This window comes from Nyctereutes procyonoides, unplaced genomic scaffold (assembly GCF_905146905.1).
Source record: "Nyctereutes procyonoides isolate TBG_1078 unplaced genomic scaffold, NYPRO_anot_genome, whole genome shotgun sequence".
In the NCBI taxonomy this organism is placed as follows: domain Eukaryota; kingdom Metazoa; phylum Chordata; class Mammalia; order Carnivora; family Canidae; genus Nyctereutes; species Nyctereutes procyonoides.
In genome coordinates this window covers 20414736-20433639 of record NW_026575120.1, presented here as the reverse complement: position 1 = coordinate 20433639, position 18904 = coordinate 20414736, and the positions used below count along the sequence as shown (strand labels likewise).

Sequence of the window (18904 nt, the reverse complement as noted above, 5' to 3'; positions counted from 1 at the left end):
TCCCACACAAAACTAGGCCGTGTGGTTGTTACTCACGTCCACGCTGGGGTCTGGACCTGGCCTAAGGGACAAGCTGCTCTGTGTCTGTGTGAAGTAAGAACGTGGTCACCGACTGCTCTCTCAGCCACGGGGCCTTATGGGCATTAAGTGTCCGTGACTGGAAAGGATTGCTTCCTGGGTGGAGTACCCCGGATCACGGATGGGGCTTGGTCTTGGACACAGCAGCACAGCTGACACATGGAGGCGGGAAGGCAGGTGCCTCCGTAGCCATGATGCAGGCAGACCCAAGGCCTTCACACCAGCCCTGTGCCCTTTTTTCACTTCTTTTCAGTGACCATTACACATGGAACACAGCAGAATGACACCCAAGCAGACGTGTCATTTCGTAGCCAAGTGCCACCGGTAGGTGACGAACGATGTCCATGTATGGAAGATGGGTTGGTACTCATGAAATCACTCGAGCTGCTCTTACAAACCAAAACCCACATTGGCCATGGTTCCAAAATGCCATTGGCCTTGCTCATTAAATACTCTGTGCATCCAATTCTGGGAAAAACTGCCGATGCCAAGAATATGGATGGTTCGTATGGGAGAACTGTAATAATAAGTTGAATGTTTTCTAGTTGAAGATACCCTGTGTCTTGGGGCCCCTGGGTGGCTCAGCGGGTGAGCATCTGCCCTTTGCTCAAGTCATGACCCCGGGGTCCTGGGATCGAGTCTCACATCAGGTTCCCTGAAGAGAGCCTACTTCTCCCTCTGCCTATGTCTCTGCCTCTCTCTGTGTGTGTCTCTCATGAATAAATAAAATCTTAAAAAAAAAAAGATACCACGTTCCAGCTTACCTCCCTAAATTTTTTTTATCCTCAACAGTTTGAAGATTTCAAAATACACAGAAAAATACAGAAGATACTAGAATAGGTATCACTGTTGCACTAGAGTTTCTGTTCTTTTGAGACCTAGAACCTGATGGACTGTCCCCACATCCCCATGTCCCTCAAAGAGCAGTTCTGTGTTACGGGGACTGCCCCTCTCTTCCTGAGGTTTCCCTCCTGATGGAGCAGAGCTGCCTGGAAACACTCGGTGGGTTTTCAGCCCCTTCAGTCTTTACTTGCTTATGTCCCAGTATGGATCTCCTGACAGGTTATCTGTTAGTTTCTAAAACATTTCCTTTTGTTACATCGTTGATTTTACCTGATTACTGGCCACCATTTGAAATATATTTGTGTCAAGAGAAATAAGATCCATGGAGATCTAATCCCTGTTAAAGTAAGAGGAACACCATCCAGTTTACTGAGTGCTGGAGATTTAGTCCTGATTGTACTGACTGGCTCTTCCCAGACAGAAGCTTCTTTTTTGAAACTGGAGCCTCTCCCTCTGCCTCTGCCCAACCAGCTGTGCACGGTGCATGTCATCAGTCACCAAAAACATAGCCCTCCGGTTCAGGTGGGTGGGAACTTGAACCTCAGATCAGGAGGAAAACTGGCAAAATCCAGAGCGCATGCGACATGCCATGGATCATCCTTACAGCCACATTGTGCGGACCATGAACGGAAGTGACTGTCCAGATCCCACCATGACTCGGGTACAGGAACCCCCGCCGTCTGACTCCTGCCTTCGGAGTCTTCAACACTTTATAGTGTCTCTCAACACCATTCGAGCTGAGGCCCAGAACGTAGGCTTTCTGAAGGGAAGAGCCTCTGTATGTACAAGGGATTTGCATAAGGGCTTAAGGGTTTAGTAAATAACGGTCAAGTTGAAGGCTTACCCAAAGTCGGTATTATCTCTTTATCTATCTATCTATCTATCTATCTATCTATCTATCTATCTATCATCTATCTATTTATTTATTTACTTTTTAAATATTTTATTTATTTATTCATGAGATACACAGAGAAAGGGAGATAGAGGCAGAGACACAGGCAGAGGGAGAAGCAGGCTCTATGCAGGGAGCCGGATGTGGGACTCGACTCCAGGATCATGCCCTGGGCGGCACTAAACCGCTGAGCCACCTGGGCTGCCTGGTATTATCTCTTTATATAAGAAATGCAGAGTCTTTAAATAAAAATATGAACATCAGCATCATATTTCACACTGGCTGCCCCAAGGGAGGTCTGCTGGCCTCACACGGAGATGGAGGTTGACTGGCCCATGAGGCTCAAAGGCAGTATCCGGTCTCAGACACCAGAATCACTCATTCCTGACACTTACCTGAAGACGCAAAGAATTACGCTTCCCGTTGTAAGGGAGACCAGGGAGGCACTGTAGCCTAGAGTGTAAATGGCCTTCACCAGGATGTAGAAGGTGATCTAGAAAGGAAACAAAACAGCTGTGAGCTTCGGCGGCTGCCGCTATCACACCCAGCTCCCAGCCCGCCCAAGTGCCTCCCTCACCCAGGCACACAGCCAGCGTCGGCCCACCTCTGTCCTGAGCCCTCGTCTCATTAAATGCCCACCTTTCTCCTTAGAATTCGTTGTGAATGACTTTGTCTACAGCAGGGAGAGGGATGACCCGTGGGATCCCCAAGTCTGCTGTCTGATCAGGATCCTGCTGTGGAAACCGGGGTGCCTCGGGGGGCTTCCCATGATGGAGCCCCAGGAAACAAGACCACTGGTAGTGCAAGCGAGTGTGTCCCAGCCTCCTAGGGCCTGAGAGGAGCAGCCACCCAGGAGACATGCTGCACACGCCGCATTCCTCTCAGCCTGTTCACACCAGCTTAGTGCAAACCCTAGAGAGTGGGTGGTGCCCACGGGGAGGCACCAGGCTGACCCCCCACTCCAGGGTCACTGAGCAAATGTGGGTCCAGGCTGTGGTAGGAGGAGCGGCCTGATGAGCCCTTGCTCCTGTGGCCTTGTGGGGTGCAGCAGCCGCAGCGGGTCAGCGGGTCCCTGTGGGCGGATCCATACCCACCGTCCACCCCAGAGTTGTTCTTTTCCATCAAGGTCATGCCCTTTCGAGGAGAGGGCTCCTTCACCTATTATCCTCAGTATTGCAGGCTTACTGTGGTGATGACATATTTCAGAAGCAAACTACAAAATGTGGGGAAAAAATGAGTTAATATTTAATGAGAAAATGAAGTTAATTGGCTACCTCTCAAGTAGTTCCGGCATCAAGGTGAGCAAGAAGCTCCAACGGGCAAGCTCATGTACTAATCTGATTTTAGAATGTTTTCCTTGTGAGCCCCGCGAGGCACACCGGGATCCCCATTTTAGACGTTAAAGAGGCCGCACCTGCGCTGTCATTCTTTTTAGCTCAAGAGGAGAGGAGTTGGCATCTGGCATTCTGAAAATGTCCTTGAAAACTCTGATTTTGAGTCTGTCCATTTTCTGTGCTCTGCTCCGAGTGAGGGATTACAAATAGGACCGGAGCATCCTGAGCGGCGTTTCAGCATTTCGTCTTGTGATCAGAGCTCATGTTAAATAACTGGAAAATGCAGTATTTCAAAACTATCAAAAGGATAGCAAACAATCTATATGTAACGTGCACATATCACACAACACCTAATACGTGCTTACATGGAATAGATCCCATACGTGTAATAATCACAGCATCTATGGTTATATAGATGTCGCCAGCAGTCGCCAGCCGAGGACAGCCGAGCCAGCCCCAGGAGACCCTAGACACCCTCACAGGGCACCTGATGGGCAGCCGAGTGGTTCCAGGGTTCCTGCGCGTGGACGCTCATGACTCGTATCACTGCGCAGCCACGTTATTTGTTGTCAAGCTCTGGCCTCACTGTGTGTCTCGTCCCTCTGCCTGATTGTACCACCGCGTCCATCAGTCCCGTTGTGCTCCCTCGTGTGTTTATTTGTGTCCACCTTCAGCCTTTCTCCAGTCACAGTTCTTTTTCTGGTTTAATTTTTTCTGCCGGCGGCACGTTCCCTGGACAGGTTTAATGAGGGACTGTGGATCTTGTCGGTCTTTCTGGAATGTCTGTTTCCATTGGGTTTCTGAGTGGACAGTCCCCTTCTCTGCCTTCCCTCCTGCTCTGTGTGAGCCCAGGCCATGGTCCCCGGTCTCCGGCATTAGGGGCCTCACCACATGGTCTGGCCCTGGGTTCCTCTAGTTAAGCGGGACAGTCAGGCTCTCCAAACTGGGGACCGGAGCCTCCCTCGGGCTGTGACCCCTGCGTCCTCTCCTCTCAGGACTGCTGTCAGAGTGACTGCCTGCCCACCAGAGCCGTGCAGTCTCCCACTGTCAGCCCCCTGTGGCGTCGGTGCTGCGTGTTCAACGCTCACTCTACCCACTGAGAACCCCGTAACCTGCCATACCCACGTCGGACTTCCCTGTGTAATGAATCTCCCTGACTTTCATTTTTAGGCCTATTTTTCCCCAGATAAGTTTTGGTTAGAGCATCTTGTTTCGGGTTTACATTTTTAATTTCTACTTTTTTTTTTTAATATTTCAAATGCACTTATTTGCATCCTATACCTGCCTCCGTTATCTGAAGTTTTGAGGATGTGACCTGTCATCTGCTGACTTTCACTCAGAGTGGCTTTTCCTTTGTGTGGTTTGTGCATTTGGATACAAGCCTGTCCTTGGAGTTGAGCTACAGGAGTCTGTAAGGTCTTGGCAAGGACGCTTCCTTCCTGGGACGCCTGTGCTCGCTCCTGCCAGCTTCCCTGCTGCTTCCAGCTCAGGACGCTCCCTGTGGCTGTCCCCACTCAGGGATGCCGCGCCACGCAGAGACATAAGTGCGAAACCCCACTTGCAGGAGGGAACACCTGAGGTGACACATTTGTAGATTTTCCTCTGGGAAAGCGAGGGTGGATGAGAGGACATCCCCTGTCCCCTCCAGGGTCAGGCTTCTGGTGCAGCCCTCATGTCCAGCCCTCGCTGCCACCCATGCCGGCGGGCTGCTCACCCCATCTCTTCACGACGATCCAGCCATAATCTGGCTGCCTCTGCTGTCTGGAACCTGGTTCTCAGCTCTTTTATTGAGATTCTTTACTTTCTTAGAATCCCAGCCGTGGGTGTTAAAGCAACACTGTTACACCATATTTAGTATTTTTGAGTACTGGGGATTTTTTTTACCTTCAATTTCTTATAGATTTTTATTTCTTGCTGAACACATTTGGTATTACTGGTTAGTTTAATTTATTCTGCTCCACACATCTACTGACAACACTGAGCACAGTGCCTTGGGAGCTGGGGACCTGCACCCACGGGAGGGAACTCAATGTTTTCACCCCCAGACTGTCCCAGGAGAAAATGCACAAGCTGGAAATTGAGATCAGTAGGAATTAAGACATTTTTTCTACATTCACTAAAAAAAATGAGAGAGTGAGACAGAGAAGAATATCCACATTTCGATTTATATTACTTTGCTTAAAGCTGGTTTAGATTTTATGTATCTTACGTTTTCAGTCATTTAAGAAAGCTTAATTTGGTTCCTTGCAAATTGCCTCCATTAAGGCCGTTGCAAAGCAGAGCAGAGTCCAGCGAGAGCTGGACCTTCAGTGAGAGGCAACCCTGGGAAAACATCACCAGGTCAGAACGCATGACGTCCGCATGACGGCAACTGGGAACGCCAGGACCAACCACAGCCACATAGTTCCATACAGGGTGGAGCAGAGGGGAAACTTTCTCACAGCCAGCTTTTAAGAGAAGGAGGCAAATTGCAAGAAAACAATCTGGGGTCTGTGCAGGAGGAAGGAGGAGGGACACCTTCTGGGGATTTTCTGTGCACATCTCATCTCCCACACATCACCACCTATGTGGACAGAACTGAAAAATAAGAATTTCTGTTTAGGAGGTGAGCCCTGTGGAGCTGTGTTTTTCCCTGAGGCAAGTGTAAATCTATTTTCATTCCAAGTGGCTAAAGCCAGCTTGTGGCTCCGAGTACTGCAGAGGGTCTACCCAGGGGCCCCTGCCCCAGACTGCCTGCCCCCCTGAGGTCTCCAGCCTCACACCCCTTCCAGAGGGCCCATCCCCATTTGGGGCCTTCAAAGGAAATGCTCGGTTCTGCATGTCCCCGGGATCCCTGGCCTCGAGGACTGCACTCCACTGTGCATGATCTCCAGCTGCTCTCAGAGTGATCTCCAGACCCCTACTCACACCCACCTGGACCTAAGGACTGGGCTCCCCCTTGGGAGCCACAAAGGGAGTTCAGCCGATAAGGAGGAAACCATGAATGTTAGAAAGATTGTTCCCAAGAGGACAGAGGGAAAGCTTTGCCCTTTCACTCCAAATCCAGATGAGACAGATGAACACAGTCCTGGGAGCTGGTAAACTGAATTCACTGTATATAAAAAATAGCAGCAAAAGCACAGTTGTATTGCCCACCACATCACAGGGATCAGATATTTGTGGGATGAATGAATGAATGATGGCAATTGGCAGAGAAGAGAGCACAGGTAAGTAGAACAGACACGCATAATCAGACGGATATAAGATCCTGTCCCCCATGGGACATGGTATGTATGATTATAAATTGAAAAGAGCAATGAAAGTAATGACTATCCAATATTTTTCTTGCATACACTTCTAAAGAATAAAATTAGAGCTAGAAAAGCAGTAATGCATCTGAAAAATGTAACATGGGAGCGTTTCATAACAAGTGTGTCGAGATTATCATCAGAGGCATAATCACAGCTTCAAAAGCCTTTGTTCATAAATACGAAGATAAAGCATCAACTACAGAAGCCAGAAATATAACAGAACGAGCCAAATAAAGCAAGAAGGGAATAGTGCTGGCAGCACCAGGTGGCATCAGGAGGCAGGCTCCCCAGGAGACAACGGGGCCACAAGTCCGAGGTTTTTTTTTTGACATCAGTATGAAATGCCCAGAACAGTGAGTACTCTGCAAATGCTTGAGGACACGAGCACCTTGGGAGGCGATCAGGTTAACGACAAGCTTCAGGGCAGTTTTCTTTCGTGCAGGCCGATAGAAGAGATACTTTGCCAAGTATCAGAAGGAGAAAAATAATGAGAAACAAATATCTAAATTGTATTTCACACCCACACTCACATGGTTTAATCAAAGTACTAAAGTCTGTGCTAACAAAGTCAACATTTTAAGGAAATGGATAATATTCTGGGAGTGTAAAAATGATCACAACAGCTTTGAGGAAAACCTAAAAATATCAATAACCAGGGAGGAAGATTTTAATGAGCTGGTGAGATATGATCCATAAAAGTGGCACTGGATCCAGCCGCTCAAACAGGTGAGTTCTTTCCATCTTATCTGAGGCAACTTGTTCCTGGACATAATCATCCCAGAGTATAATAAGCAAAGAGAAAGCATGACATTCATGAAACCACAGCGAGTCTGGTAGCAAAGCTGGACAATAAACTAAAACAAACAAAAATCATAGAGGAAACACGTCAAGTAACCATGATCCCCTTTGCTCCCAGCAGCCATGGCCACCCACCTGGCCCTGGGGGGTATCCACCTCCACTGGGGATGGACATGAGCTCCCACCGCGGCCTCTCGCCCCTTCCTGGTCCCCAGCATCACTCTCTCTGTCCCTTTCATCCTTCCCCATGTTTTGGTGGGTTTCATCTTGGCTCAGGCTCTGCACACTCTCTGCCGGTCTCAGCCACTGCACACGCTGCTGACTCAGGAATCAGAGCCCCCAATAGCTCCAGGTGTTCTGTCCCCTGGCCTTCTAGAACTTTCTACATGTGCATGTCTAGGCATCTCGCGCTCAGCCCGCTTGAAACCCAGTGCATAAGACACCCCTTTATCAGCGGCCCTTGGCCTTACGTCGGCCTCCTACAGCCCCTATCCAACTCCTGACCATCATGTACTGAATGTCACCACATAGGAGTTCAGGGTCACCTTCATGTTCCGTAGGCCACACACCATCAAGCAGTCAGCTAGTGAGCCCTACTGTGCAGGGGAGGGTCGGTCCTCCTCTGAGCTTGCTTCTTCCCTACCCAGGAGGCACGTGCCCTCTGTGCTCTGTCCATTCCACGGTGGCTCCTGCGCCAGTGGCTGCCGGGCCTGCACACAGTTGAGGACACCAGGTGCCCAGCAGCCACGATATTAGGATCCACACTGGGGCTCTCCCAGTGTGACCCCTGGACCCCAGAACCGCAGTAACAGTGTCAAGTGCAAACTCTCAGACCCCACCGGTGCCTGCCTGGCCCAGAACCAGGAGCCTGCCGTGATTCTGACACGAATCGTTCCAGAACCTCTCTGGTCTACCATGCAGACAGGGTCAAAGTGGCTGGTGAAAATCCTTCCTAGGTCCCTCTGCTGTAATGAGGCACCTGCTGGCTGCTCCCTACCCCTGACCCTCCTGTAACAAGGCGGTTGCATCGCTCGCAGCCTCACTGCTGTCCACATGCTGTGTCTCTGCATCTCCGACTTTACTCCCCTGCCCACCACTCAGCGTTTTCGTCAGGGGTCCTCCTCCGGGGAGTCGCCCCCACAGGCTCTGTCCCGCTGTCAGCAGGTCACACCCAAACACACCATGTTGGCTGCAGCTCCAGGAGAACACACGTGCCTCAACCCTTTCTGCTCCCCCAAGGGCTTCTGGGAACCGGGATCATGAAGCTCCACATTCTCAACTGTCTCCTCCCTATGCTGTCTGATCTTCAAACTGAGGTGGATAAAGAGGCCAGTGTGATGACCTAGCCCAGCAGCCCCAGGAGGAGCAGAAGCAGGACAGCACCACCAGGGCAGGAGGACCTAGGTTGGACCCCAGCACTGGGTCAGGCCTCTATCTTCTGTCTGTAAAGCAGGAAAGACAATGGCAACGCCACTCCCTTTGTTGTAAGGACCCGTTCTTAGTGCCCGAGCAGGAAGCTGGATAGCAGAAGGACCTGGGGTCTCATGGAGCATTGGGGCTGAGGCCGCAATGAATGGGGACCTCGTTAAAACTGGCAGGGAGACAGGAGTGAAGTGACTGAGCCTGGGGACGCGGTCCCTCTGATGCAGCTGCACCCTGCTTGCATGGTGCACACGGACTTCTCCCAGGACAAGGTACTGATCTCCCAAGTCCTGGTTCTTGCACCTCTTCCAGAGGTTCCTAAGGTTACGGAGGGCTCAGGTCGCTCATGGGGCATCGACACACAAGTATGGACGGCACCTCTGCTCCTGAGTGTGGATCACACGGCGTCTCTGTGGGAAAACAGCCTCTAACCCTGCCATCCTCAAACCAGGGGGATACCTGAAAACCCAGGCAGCTGTGGATGTAGCCACTGGGGGTCCACCAAACGGGTTAACTGCCTTGGTGGTTTTCTCCAGGGAGCAGATGCCCTAGATTTCCTATTCTTAGCTGCAAGCGCAGCCCGAGAACAGAACAGCCTGCCCTGATGCAGAGTGAGAGGAAGGGGCCGGGACCCGAGCTGGCCAGGCCTTGGGGCCTCAGAAGGGATGTGAATGCCAGGCAGCTAGCAACAGGAGACATCTCCACTTACAGAGATCGTAAATGAAGAGCACGTTTGAGGTCCGAGGCTTCAGCAACTTGTGATTTCATTTTCTATCACAAATAAACACTCCCTTTTATATTTAACTTGGTATTTTAACATTGTTGTCTTCCTGCTTGGTCCCTGCCTGGCACAGCCTGCACAGATGAGGAGGGACCCGCCTGGGGTTAGAGCCTGGCCAGTGGAGGCCTCTGGTCCCAGCCTGTGAAGTCATGACATTTTCTTACATGGAAAGGGCTGTGAACACCAAATGGGACCTGAGTGTTCACAGGCTGGGGCACCCTGCAGGCTGCGTGACCAGGCAGCCACGTCCCACAGCCCTGAGCACAAGCACCGGACAACCCTGGTCCCCTGTGGATGCAGGATCACATGTTGGAGGCTGATTAACTTGGAGAAGACCTTCCTCAGCATCATCACAAAATCAGGAAGACAAAACTGTCCAGGGGTGGGTGCTTCCTGTGTCCAACCCTGGAGCAGCCAGCATGGCCCTGAGGCCCTGGAGGCAGGAGGGGGGCAGTGCTGGACCCTTGCCCTCTGGTGGCTGCTGAGGTGGGTGAGCAGACGCTTTGCTCAGTCAGCTTCCAGCTGGTGGTCCTGCCTGGGGGGCGGACGTCCCAGAAAGAGACCGGGCTGCCCTTGCTGTCAGCCCATCGTGGGGCCTGCTTCCTGAGCCGCGCAGCAGGTGTGTCGCACAAGGGCACATGCATATCCTGTCCTAACTTTCCACGAACATACATCTGTGCCGCGGCTCCAAGGGTAGGCAGGGCCCCTCTCGGGGAACATGGAAGGCCCAGCCGGCGTTTTCCAAACAGTGAGTCATAACCAGGGTGACCACACAGCCTGATTTGCCCAGGCCAGGCCTGGTTTGCATCTGGTGACTGGAGTGATTATTAATGACTCCCCCTTTCTCTCTCAAGAGGCCAGGTTTGGCCGACATACGATGTACTCACCCCATTATAACCCATTAGTCAGTTATGCAATCACTTTAGTGGGCAGCAACCAAGCGTTAACGAGGAGCAGCACAGAAAGTGTGGTTTTGTGAAATGTCTGTGCTGGGCTGCAGCGTGAGGTAGATTCCCAGCTGCACTTTAACAAAGGCATCGGGGGGCCAGAGCCTCCGGACTCAGGCCGGCACCATCCCAGAAGCTTTCTGGGGGGGAAGCCAGGTCCGCCTGTCACCTCTCCTTCAGCAACGTCGTGAGGCAGACACCCAGCTGCATTCTCTTCTGAACCTACCGATGCCCTCGTCACACGCGTCACTCTCTGAAAAACCCCGGTCTCTCCCGGTCCCTCCTAGTCATGATTCATGGCCCAGCACCTAGTGCCCTTTGCGCCACTGAGGCTCAGGTAGCTTGTGTGTCAGAGTGGGTCCCACCTGGACGAGAAGGCACAGCTCCGGTCCTTGGTGCACGTAACGACCAGGTGGTGGAGGAGCAAGGGCCAACCCACATTTCTAGCTCCTGCTTCAGACCCAACAGCCAAGGGGAAAGCAGGGGCAGGAAGAGGTAGGCAGTGGGAGCTGGGGCAGGAGCGCTCAGCACGGCAGGGGGACAGGGTGGCAAGGCTGGCCAGGTGTGCAGCAGCCCCTGGGCCCGAGACACAATACCAGGTGCTTGTCCCGACTCAGGACTCACGCGTCACCATCCCTGTGGTGGCAGACAAGGGCTCAGGGCCTGAGGCGTGCTCTGCTTGGAGGACAAGCTGCAGTGTGGCAGCCCAGGGGCCTTTGCCTCAGTGCCTTTGGGGCCACGGTGGGAGTTCGGGCACCCATGGAGCAGCAGCCCTCTGTTGGACTACAAGGAGGTGCCTAATCTCACTGTAAAGGCTCTGCAGCAACTCTGCCAACATTCCTAAAGGGAAAGGCTTTGGGGAGAGCATCCTACGTGCTCCAGCCCAAGGGCAGTGCCCCTATTTCAGCCATGCCATGGATGCTCCTTTGCTGGTGTGCAGGCCTCAGAGGGAAAAGGACTATCTTTTAAAATCCAAATATGACATTTCCCAGGTAAACAGCTGTAGATATTTTGGAACATTTTATCCCACCTGAATGTCACTGTGAGAAACATCAAACCCACAGACGGCCCTTTACAGAGTCACAGGCCTATGTTCTTCAGAAACATGGTGTCATGTAGGGAAAGACTGAAGAATGTTCCAGACGGGAAACCACTGAAGAGCCTGGCAGGGCAGGTGCAGCAGGGCTTTGTCCCAGGACCTGGATGGGGTTGGGGTCTTGATGGGGGGGCAGACATGTGCTGAGCCTCAGGAGGGCACTCTCACATTGTAAGGGGTAGGAAGACGTGTGTGCAGCCTGCGACAGGCGGCCAGGTGCCCACACAGCACCTGTGACCTGGGCAGCCATGCACACATGGGACATGCTGCCCAGAGCTTCCGGCTGGAGGCAGGACGGGCATCACTGAACCCCGTGTGTAGCTGGGTGTCCTCACTGTCCCCACAAAGTCCAGGATTAAGAGGCAAACAGTACTGAGAAGAGGTTTGACAAACTTGGCATAAGTGTAAGTGGAGTTTTTGTGGACTAAAATTAGATTTTATTTGAACAAAAATAATATATGTTTACTTCTGGAAAAAGTAGTAAGTATAACAAGGATATGTTTAAAAGGGCAAACACAGTGACCACAAGGACCTTCTGGGCGCAAGGAGTTTGTCCTTGGTCAGCGCTTCTCCTGGCCCTCGGAGCCATGGCCCCACAGTCTTCACAGCGCCCACGGCTGACAGGGCTGCCACTCCACCCTCCTCTGCTGTTCCCAATGGAGCCCTCGTCCCCGTGAATCGGACATTCCCGGTGTCCACCCTCCTTCTGCTATTGCAGTTAGTCCCCAAGTCAGTGCATCAAATGGAGGAACCAGTGGGGCCCCTCGGTGAACATCAGTGGCCCCACCTACCAGAGGACCCGTGCTGCCTCTGCTGACCGGAGGGCCCGGTCAGGGCAGCTGGCACCCCGGCCTTGCAGGCATCAACTACCTGAGCCCCAAAAGCCTGAGCCCCCAGGCAAGGCGGCTCATCAACAAGCCCAAGGGAAGGGAGGGGCCAGGGAGGCCAGGCTGTCGCAGGAGGCCCTGGCTCGAGGACACACACGTCCCCACCACCACTGGATAAGAGACTCAGGCCTTGCCTATGCGTGCAGGATGCTGGGTGCAAAGTGGAGCCCTCCCACCCCTGTGAGGCTCCGTGGGCCTCCTTCCCCAGTGACCATTTTCTCATTATATTTCCTTCTTAGCTTCTCATCCAGATTCTCCTCTGGCCTTGGAAAGACTCAGTCCTTCATCAGGCAGGAACTACGGATCACTGCCACGGGCTCAGTCAACACTAGCAGGAGATGGCTGATGGCCTTGCACGTCTGGTGAATCCTCTGAATGTCATCTATGCTCCCGGGTAGCGTTGAGCCTGGATCTGGGCCGGCGGGCTGGGGAAGAGCCCTGCACCCCGGGCAGCAGTATGTCGTGCACGCTGGTGGCAGCATTCTGGACCAGGCTTCATCCGAGGCTCTCCCTCTGCATCCCAGCTGCATCTCCGGCCCAGTCTTGGTGCCCACCTCATGGCATAGGCCCTCAGTGTCACCCACTGCTGATGAGCAGGCACCCACATGACCCTAAGAACCACAGGGGGACGCTCCCTTCTGCAGTCTGATGGGAAACAAGGCACACACAGCTGCTTCAGAGGCTGGAGTAACCTGGTAACCGTCCCCGAGGCAAGAACCTCGGGTGAGCTCGCAAACCCAAGTCTGCTGCCTGGAGGTACACACTGGCTCAGGGCTTGAATCCTGGCTCCAAGGGTCTCCAGGGGAGCCCGCCCCGAGCGGTGGGGCAGCATCATGCTCCCACAGTCCCCGTGAGGTATGAGCGAAGCGCCAAGGTGCGCCTGAGTGCCCCAGACAGGGGGTGGCCGTGAGCTGGGCCGTCAGGGTGGGGGCCGGGGGGGGTGCGCTCCCCACGAAGCAGAGAGAGTTACTGGTGCATCTGAAAGCTGATTGGAGACTGTGAAAATATGTTTAGGGAGATGGCATAATATGGAAGAAATGTGTCCACTTGATGCATGGGGAGGCTGAGACGCCAGACGGCTCTGTTGGCTAAATTTAGCTGAAGCGCTCTTTATTCAAGAACCATGTTAGCAAATATATAACACAGAGGACACGTGGGGGGCACTGCCTTGCATGTCCACCGCACAGGACGCCAGTGTGTCTGCAGCACTGCTGTCCTCTGGCGGTTCAGGGTGTGCAGCCAAAAGCACGGCCGCGAATGCTGACGAAGCACAGAAGGGGGCAGGTGCTGTCTGGGGTCCTTGTACCTCGTCTGGAGGCTCCTGATACTCAGGAGAAAGAGACCTCCCACCCAGCCCCACTGAGACCTGTGATGACTGCAATGTTTCTAGGCGTTACCGTGTTTCACCAGCTTTCAGCCTGCCTGGGAGGCCGGAGTGGTGTAGACATTGGGCAGCAGACAGAGACCTGCGGCGAGGAGACGGGCCCCAGTGGGCACTCAAGAAGGAGCCACAAGACAGCCTTTGCTGCGGGAAAACAGCCAAGAGACCGGGGTCAGGGGAGCCAATGTGCTGAGGTCAAGGGAGCCTCAGGGTGCAGCGGGCCTGGGGGACAGTGGTTTCGACGGGAGAAGAACATGGACAGGGAAGGTCTGGCATGGCAACCAGGGGCCTGTGACAGAGTCCGAGCCATGCATGGCCAGCTTCAGGGTCCCGCTGTGGCTTGTGGGAGCAGGAAGGGGAGGTCCAGAGCACCGCCAGACCCGGCTGCCTCGGCCCACAATGAGAAGCCGCTCCCCTTCCTGTCACATCGGAGGGGCCTCTGGGGTCTTCGGGCAGCGTCTTCCTCCGTGGTCTCCCCATTCCTGGGGTGGCTTTACCTTCCATTCCCTCACCACATGGAGCCAAGCCTGTGGCTTCTGTGGAGGCTAATTTTTTCCCCTTGAATTTAATTAATCCTGAAGCCAACAAAGTTTGCACGCGCAGCACCCAGAGCAGAGTCGGCCTGTGTGAGAGCAGGAAATCCAATTAATACCAGGGAGCCGGGAGGACACGGAGCTGCTGATAAGATGAGGAGCGACATCGGAGGCCAAGGTCGCCGGGCTGCCCGCCAGCCCCCGGCCCCCAGCCACGGAGCAGACCCAGCTGGGGCAGCGACCCGCTGGGCCCTCGGTACGGCCGACACCGCGTGGTTCTCGTCCTCGACACGATCCCATCAACAACCAAGTATTCGGAGTATGTGAACGGCGGAAACGGCTGTCAGGAAGACAAGTTATGCACTTTGGTTTCGTGCCATCATTCTCTTCGCTGCCACACGTTAAATATTTTGATTTTCTAATCCATTAGGAGGGAATATGCATTCACGATATTTGTAAAATCTCTGAAATGTTTAATTAAGAAGAAAAATAGCTCTTCAAACTGGATGGAGAAGTATTAGAGAAGCAGAGACACTCTGTGCTCCCTGCCGGTGGGGTTTACTGAGTCACACACTTCCCGGAGGGCCTGGAAGACTTCCCCATCAGTTTTCCCGGAAATGCCACCTACGGTGTGACCCAGGGGACGCCTGGAAGCAGGGGCGGCCTCGACTGGTCCAGCAAGCCAGCGTCGCCTCCAAGATCAGCTCTCAGCACCCGCCCTCCCACGGCGACTCCTCTATAGCCACAGCGGACCTGTAATAACCGAGGATGCACTTGGACACCGCTGTTCCCAGGACACGTGTATTTGTGGGATGGATGAAAGAGGACAGGGACCTGCAACTGGCTGTGGATGACACTGCTGTGGGGTGCACTCTGCTTCTACCCCACGGGGTGGGCGGGTGGACATGGGGGGTCAGAGCCCCTTGCCCCTAACCACGGAGGCCCAAGACTGTCCCAATCCCCAGGGCCTGTCTTCTGTGCCTGGAACGGTCTGATGGCCTCCAGCAGGGCTGTCCAGGAGGCGGGTGATGGGGAGCCACTCCTGCAGCCCTGGCCACCATGAGGAGGGGCATCTCCATTCCTGGTCCCCAGAGCACTTCTTGCTGCAGCAACAGTTCTGAAGGAAGCTGGGGGTAAACTCGGCCCCAGCTCGAGACTTATCCTTGGAAAGCCAACAGAAGCATCTCCTGGTTCGTCATCACATAGCCAACAGCAAGAGGGGGCAAGTCTCAAACCTGAAATCCTCGGGCATCCTCCTATGAAAACGCCTTCTGAGTTCAGACTTGACCTCGGCAGGTCACTGACACTGGGCTTCGCCCTGGGGGACCTGCACTTGCGGCCTCGGTCACATAACTGCCCTCCCTGTGTCTTCCAGCAGTGGTAGCTAAATGGCTTCCAGAACCCCGAGACCCCAGGGCCTTCCTGTCCCACAGATAACTCACGAGGGACTGACATATCACCGAGGCTTCTCGCTGAGTCAGTAAACACCAAAGCGACGTGAAATATGTCCAGGGCTGAGCTCGGCCCTGGCAGGTAGGCCTCACCTGGCCAGTGTGCAGAGCCCATGTGGCCACACCCCACGCCAGCAGGACAAATGGCTCCCGCCACCGACAGCACACAGCCCAGGAGGAGGTCAGGAGGAAGAAGAACCAGGATGTTCTGTGGTTCTGGGTTCTGAGTACGTGACATTTCAGTGATGTCCCAGGAGCTGTCCTGTAACTTGGCTGCGGTGCTCACAGACGGCTCATGTGTCCTGAGGGATGTGCAGGATGTAATGCAGGTGGGCAGCAGGTGCACATGGGCCCCACAGAGGCTCCCTCTGCCAGAGGGGCTGCTAGCACCCCCCCCACCAGGCATTGCCTGCAGCCTGCGGCTGCTCGCAGAGAGCACGTTGACTACATCTGACATGGAAAATCTCAGTGACTGCACAACAGAAACAGAGCTGGGGCCTCCAACCGGGTCACACCCGAGCCTTGGTGTCTCCATCGGTAAGGTGGACTGTCACCAAGACGCACCCAGACAAGGGGCGGGGGCTGTGCATGACCATCGGGTGTGAGACAGTGAGGTCTGCATGTCACACATAAAGGGTTGTATGTACGGAGATGCAGAATCAGCTTGATCGAGGGGCTCATTTTACAATTTACATACATACACGCATCCAACATCATCCTGCACGTGGGCGTGCCATGGAGACACGTTCGTTCCAGACCGTGCAGCACAGCAATTTCCCAACAAAAGGGGTCCAGCGACTTGTTTGCTTTCCTGGGGCTTATAAGACCTACGTTCCTACCACACTCTAGTCTCTTAATGTACCAGAATGTCATGTCTGTGAAAATGATGAACGTAGCTTTAAGATCCTTTATTGTTAAAAAATGCTGATCATCACCTGAGCTCTCCGTGCATCCTAACTGCCAATCACAGGCGACCGTAACAAATATAATGATCACAAGAATGTTCGAAATACGGCCTGAATTAGCAAAACATGATGCAGGGAGATGAAGAACAACTATTGTTAGACGACTGGCCACTGTGGACCCTCTGTCAGCGTCGCCACAGCCTTTGGTTTGTAAGAACACAGTACGCTCCAAGTGTGACACAGTGAGGGACGCCTGGGGTGGTCCCACGTCATACCTCAGGAACACTCGGCAGGAAGGCCTACATGAGACTGTGCTGAGGAGCGACCTGGCTCACACGTGCCCAGCACCACCTTGGCCACAACAGCATCACTTGGACACTGGCTGAGACGGAAGGACTTCCATTTCTAGAACTTGGTAATGTGGTGGCAAAGGAACCAGCTTTATACCCCAAATTTTAGTGAGGAGAGCAAACACATGGAAGACGAGCGGATCCCCTGGAAACGGGCGTGACCGTGAGGCCAGGTGCTGGGAAGCCCCTCTGGCTCTCTCAGAGCACCTCAGCACGTTCTCACCCAGTGGGTGCTTGCAGGGGAGGCGTGGGCACAGCTCGATTTCAGGCTCACAGGGCGTTCGTTCACCTGGGGCTAACACAGCCTCAGGGAGGGGGTGGGGGGCAGCCCGAGGGAGAGCAGTCACCTGGTTTTCTGGTGGCGAACAAAGCAAATCCACCGTCACATGGTGCTGCGGGGGGAGCCCAGGGTGGAGCAGGCCCGACTGGCCGTGGCATTCATGGGGTCACGCACCCAGGGAAAGGGCTCCTGGTGAGCACATGTCCATGGCCCCTGTACCCCACTTGACACAGCACGGCCCACACCACAGGCTGGGCCTGCATGCCCTGGGCACTGCCGGCAGGAGCACACTCAGGGCTTTAGTCTGCACACTCGTTGTGCCAGGACTCTGGCTCCTGCCACTGGCTCAGGGCTCGCAGATCCAGAGTGAGGCTGCTGGGCAGCCCACACCGTGACGCAGCCTTAACCGGGCCAAGGAAACTGGTCGGCAGAGTGAGCGCTCGTTGGGGCTCTTCAGGCAGGCACAGCCCCTCAGACGAGCCAATGTTCAGGCCCTCCTGCCTCCAACCCCATGACGGTTGTGAGATGACGCCACGGGCCAGGCGCAGACCCCACACGGGGTTTTGCCCACGCTGGCTGTTGAGAAGTAGCAGCGCTCAGGGCAGGAAGGACGTGTACACGACTCTTGTCGGGCAGCAGGTGGGCGCTGCTGCGTGCACACTTACAGAAAAGGGGCCAGAACGAGCGGGAACCACGCGGGGCCCTTACCTTGCTCTCGTCCTCAGCATCATGATAGCCACACGCGTCTATGAAATCTGGAAACGTCTCCGACCACCCATCCCTTGTGCAGTTTTTGCTTATGTTTCCTGGAAGATAAAGTCTCGGCATTAGGTTTGTGGGCTCCCAAGTGCTGGCCTCCGTGGTGACTGTGTAGGCCATGCTCACGGGGGACAGCCCTCTCTGCTGCCTCCCTCCGGTGGGTGGAGAGCGGAGCCTCGTCTCACTCCATTCACACACTTCACAGTGTGTGTGCGTTCACTGCCCCACCCCGGCAGGGCTCCTACCCACGGAAGCTGGGTCTTGAGGGGCCTGGGTGGATGGTGGGAGAGCTTCTGGGCCATGAAGCAAAGGTGCAGCTGTAATGGCTGGCATGGCTGCCGCTGTGAAGAAGCACAGTGAAAACTAACAGACTCATATTCTGTCCCGGGAGAGTTATCACCAAATCCCAGCCACGGCAGTACTGGCTACCCCACTCCATCCTACTCCGTGCCAGCTCTGGGCACGACCAGAGTGCACAGGCAGGCAGCACGTTACATCAGTGGAAGGTCAGTGATGGCAGAGGAAGAGACCGTGGGCATAAGAGTTAAATTGGATCACTGACTGTGATACTATATGTTGGCACATTGAACTTCAATTAGAAAATAAAATACATTTATATAGAAAAAGAAAAAATGCAGTTAAACAGAAATTGCAAATCAGTTGAATTTTGCACATATGTGGATTAAAAAATGAAAAAAATAAAGATAATTTCTAGGCAAGAAAAAAAGATTTAAATTGCATGAAATAAAGACAGTGTTGATCTTATAGCACCAGTTCTTTCTGCATGTAATTAATGTAATCGTGTGTGTTAAGCTCAGGAATGGAACGTTCCCTCTACCTAAAGGGTCAGGGCTCCTGGGCGACTCAGTTGGTTGAG

The 18904-nt window shown here is 53.7% G+C and overlaps 1 protein-coding gene across 2 annotated transcripts in view; it reads right to left on the bottom strand.

Moving 5' to 3' along the window:
* The window catches only part of VIPR2 (vasoactive intestinal peptide receptor 2), a 59536-nt gene that overhangs the window by 13114 nt on the left and 27518 nt on the right, over positions 1-18904 (bottom strand). For both annotated transcript variants that reach the window (XM_055335272.1, XM_055335273.1), the window contains exons 4-5: positions 17977-18074; positions 2209-2306 (exon numbers count right to left, since the gene is read on the bottom strand). In XM_055335272.1, the coding sequence (XP_055191247.1) occupies positions 2209-2306; positions 17977-18074 (196 nt within the window). The remainder of the gene's footprint in view (positions 1-2208; positions 2307-17976; positions 18075-18904) is intronic.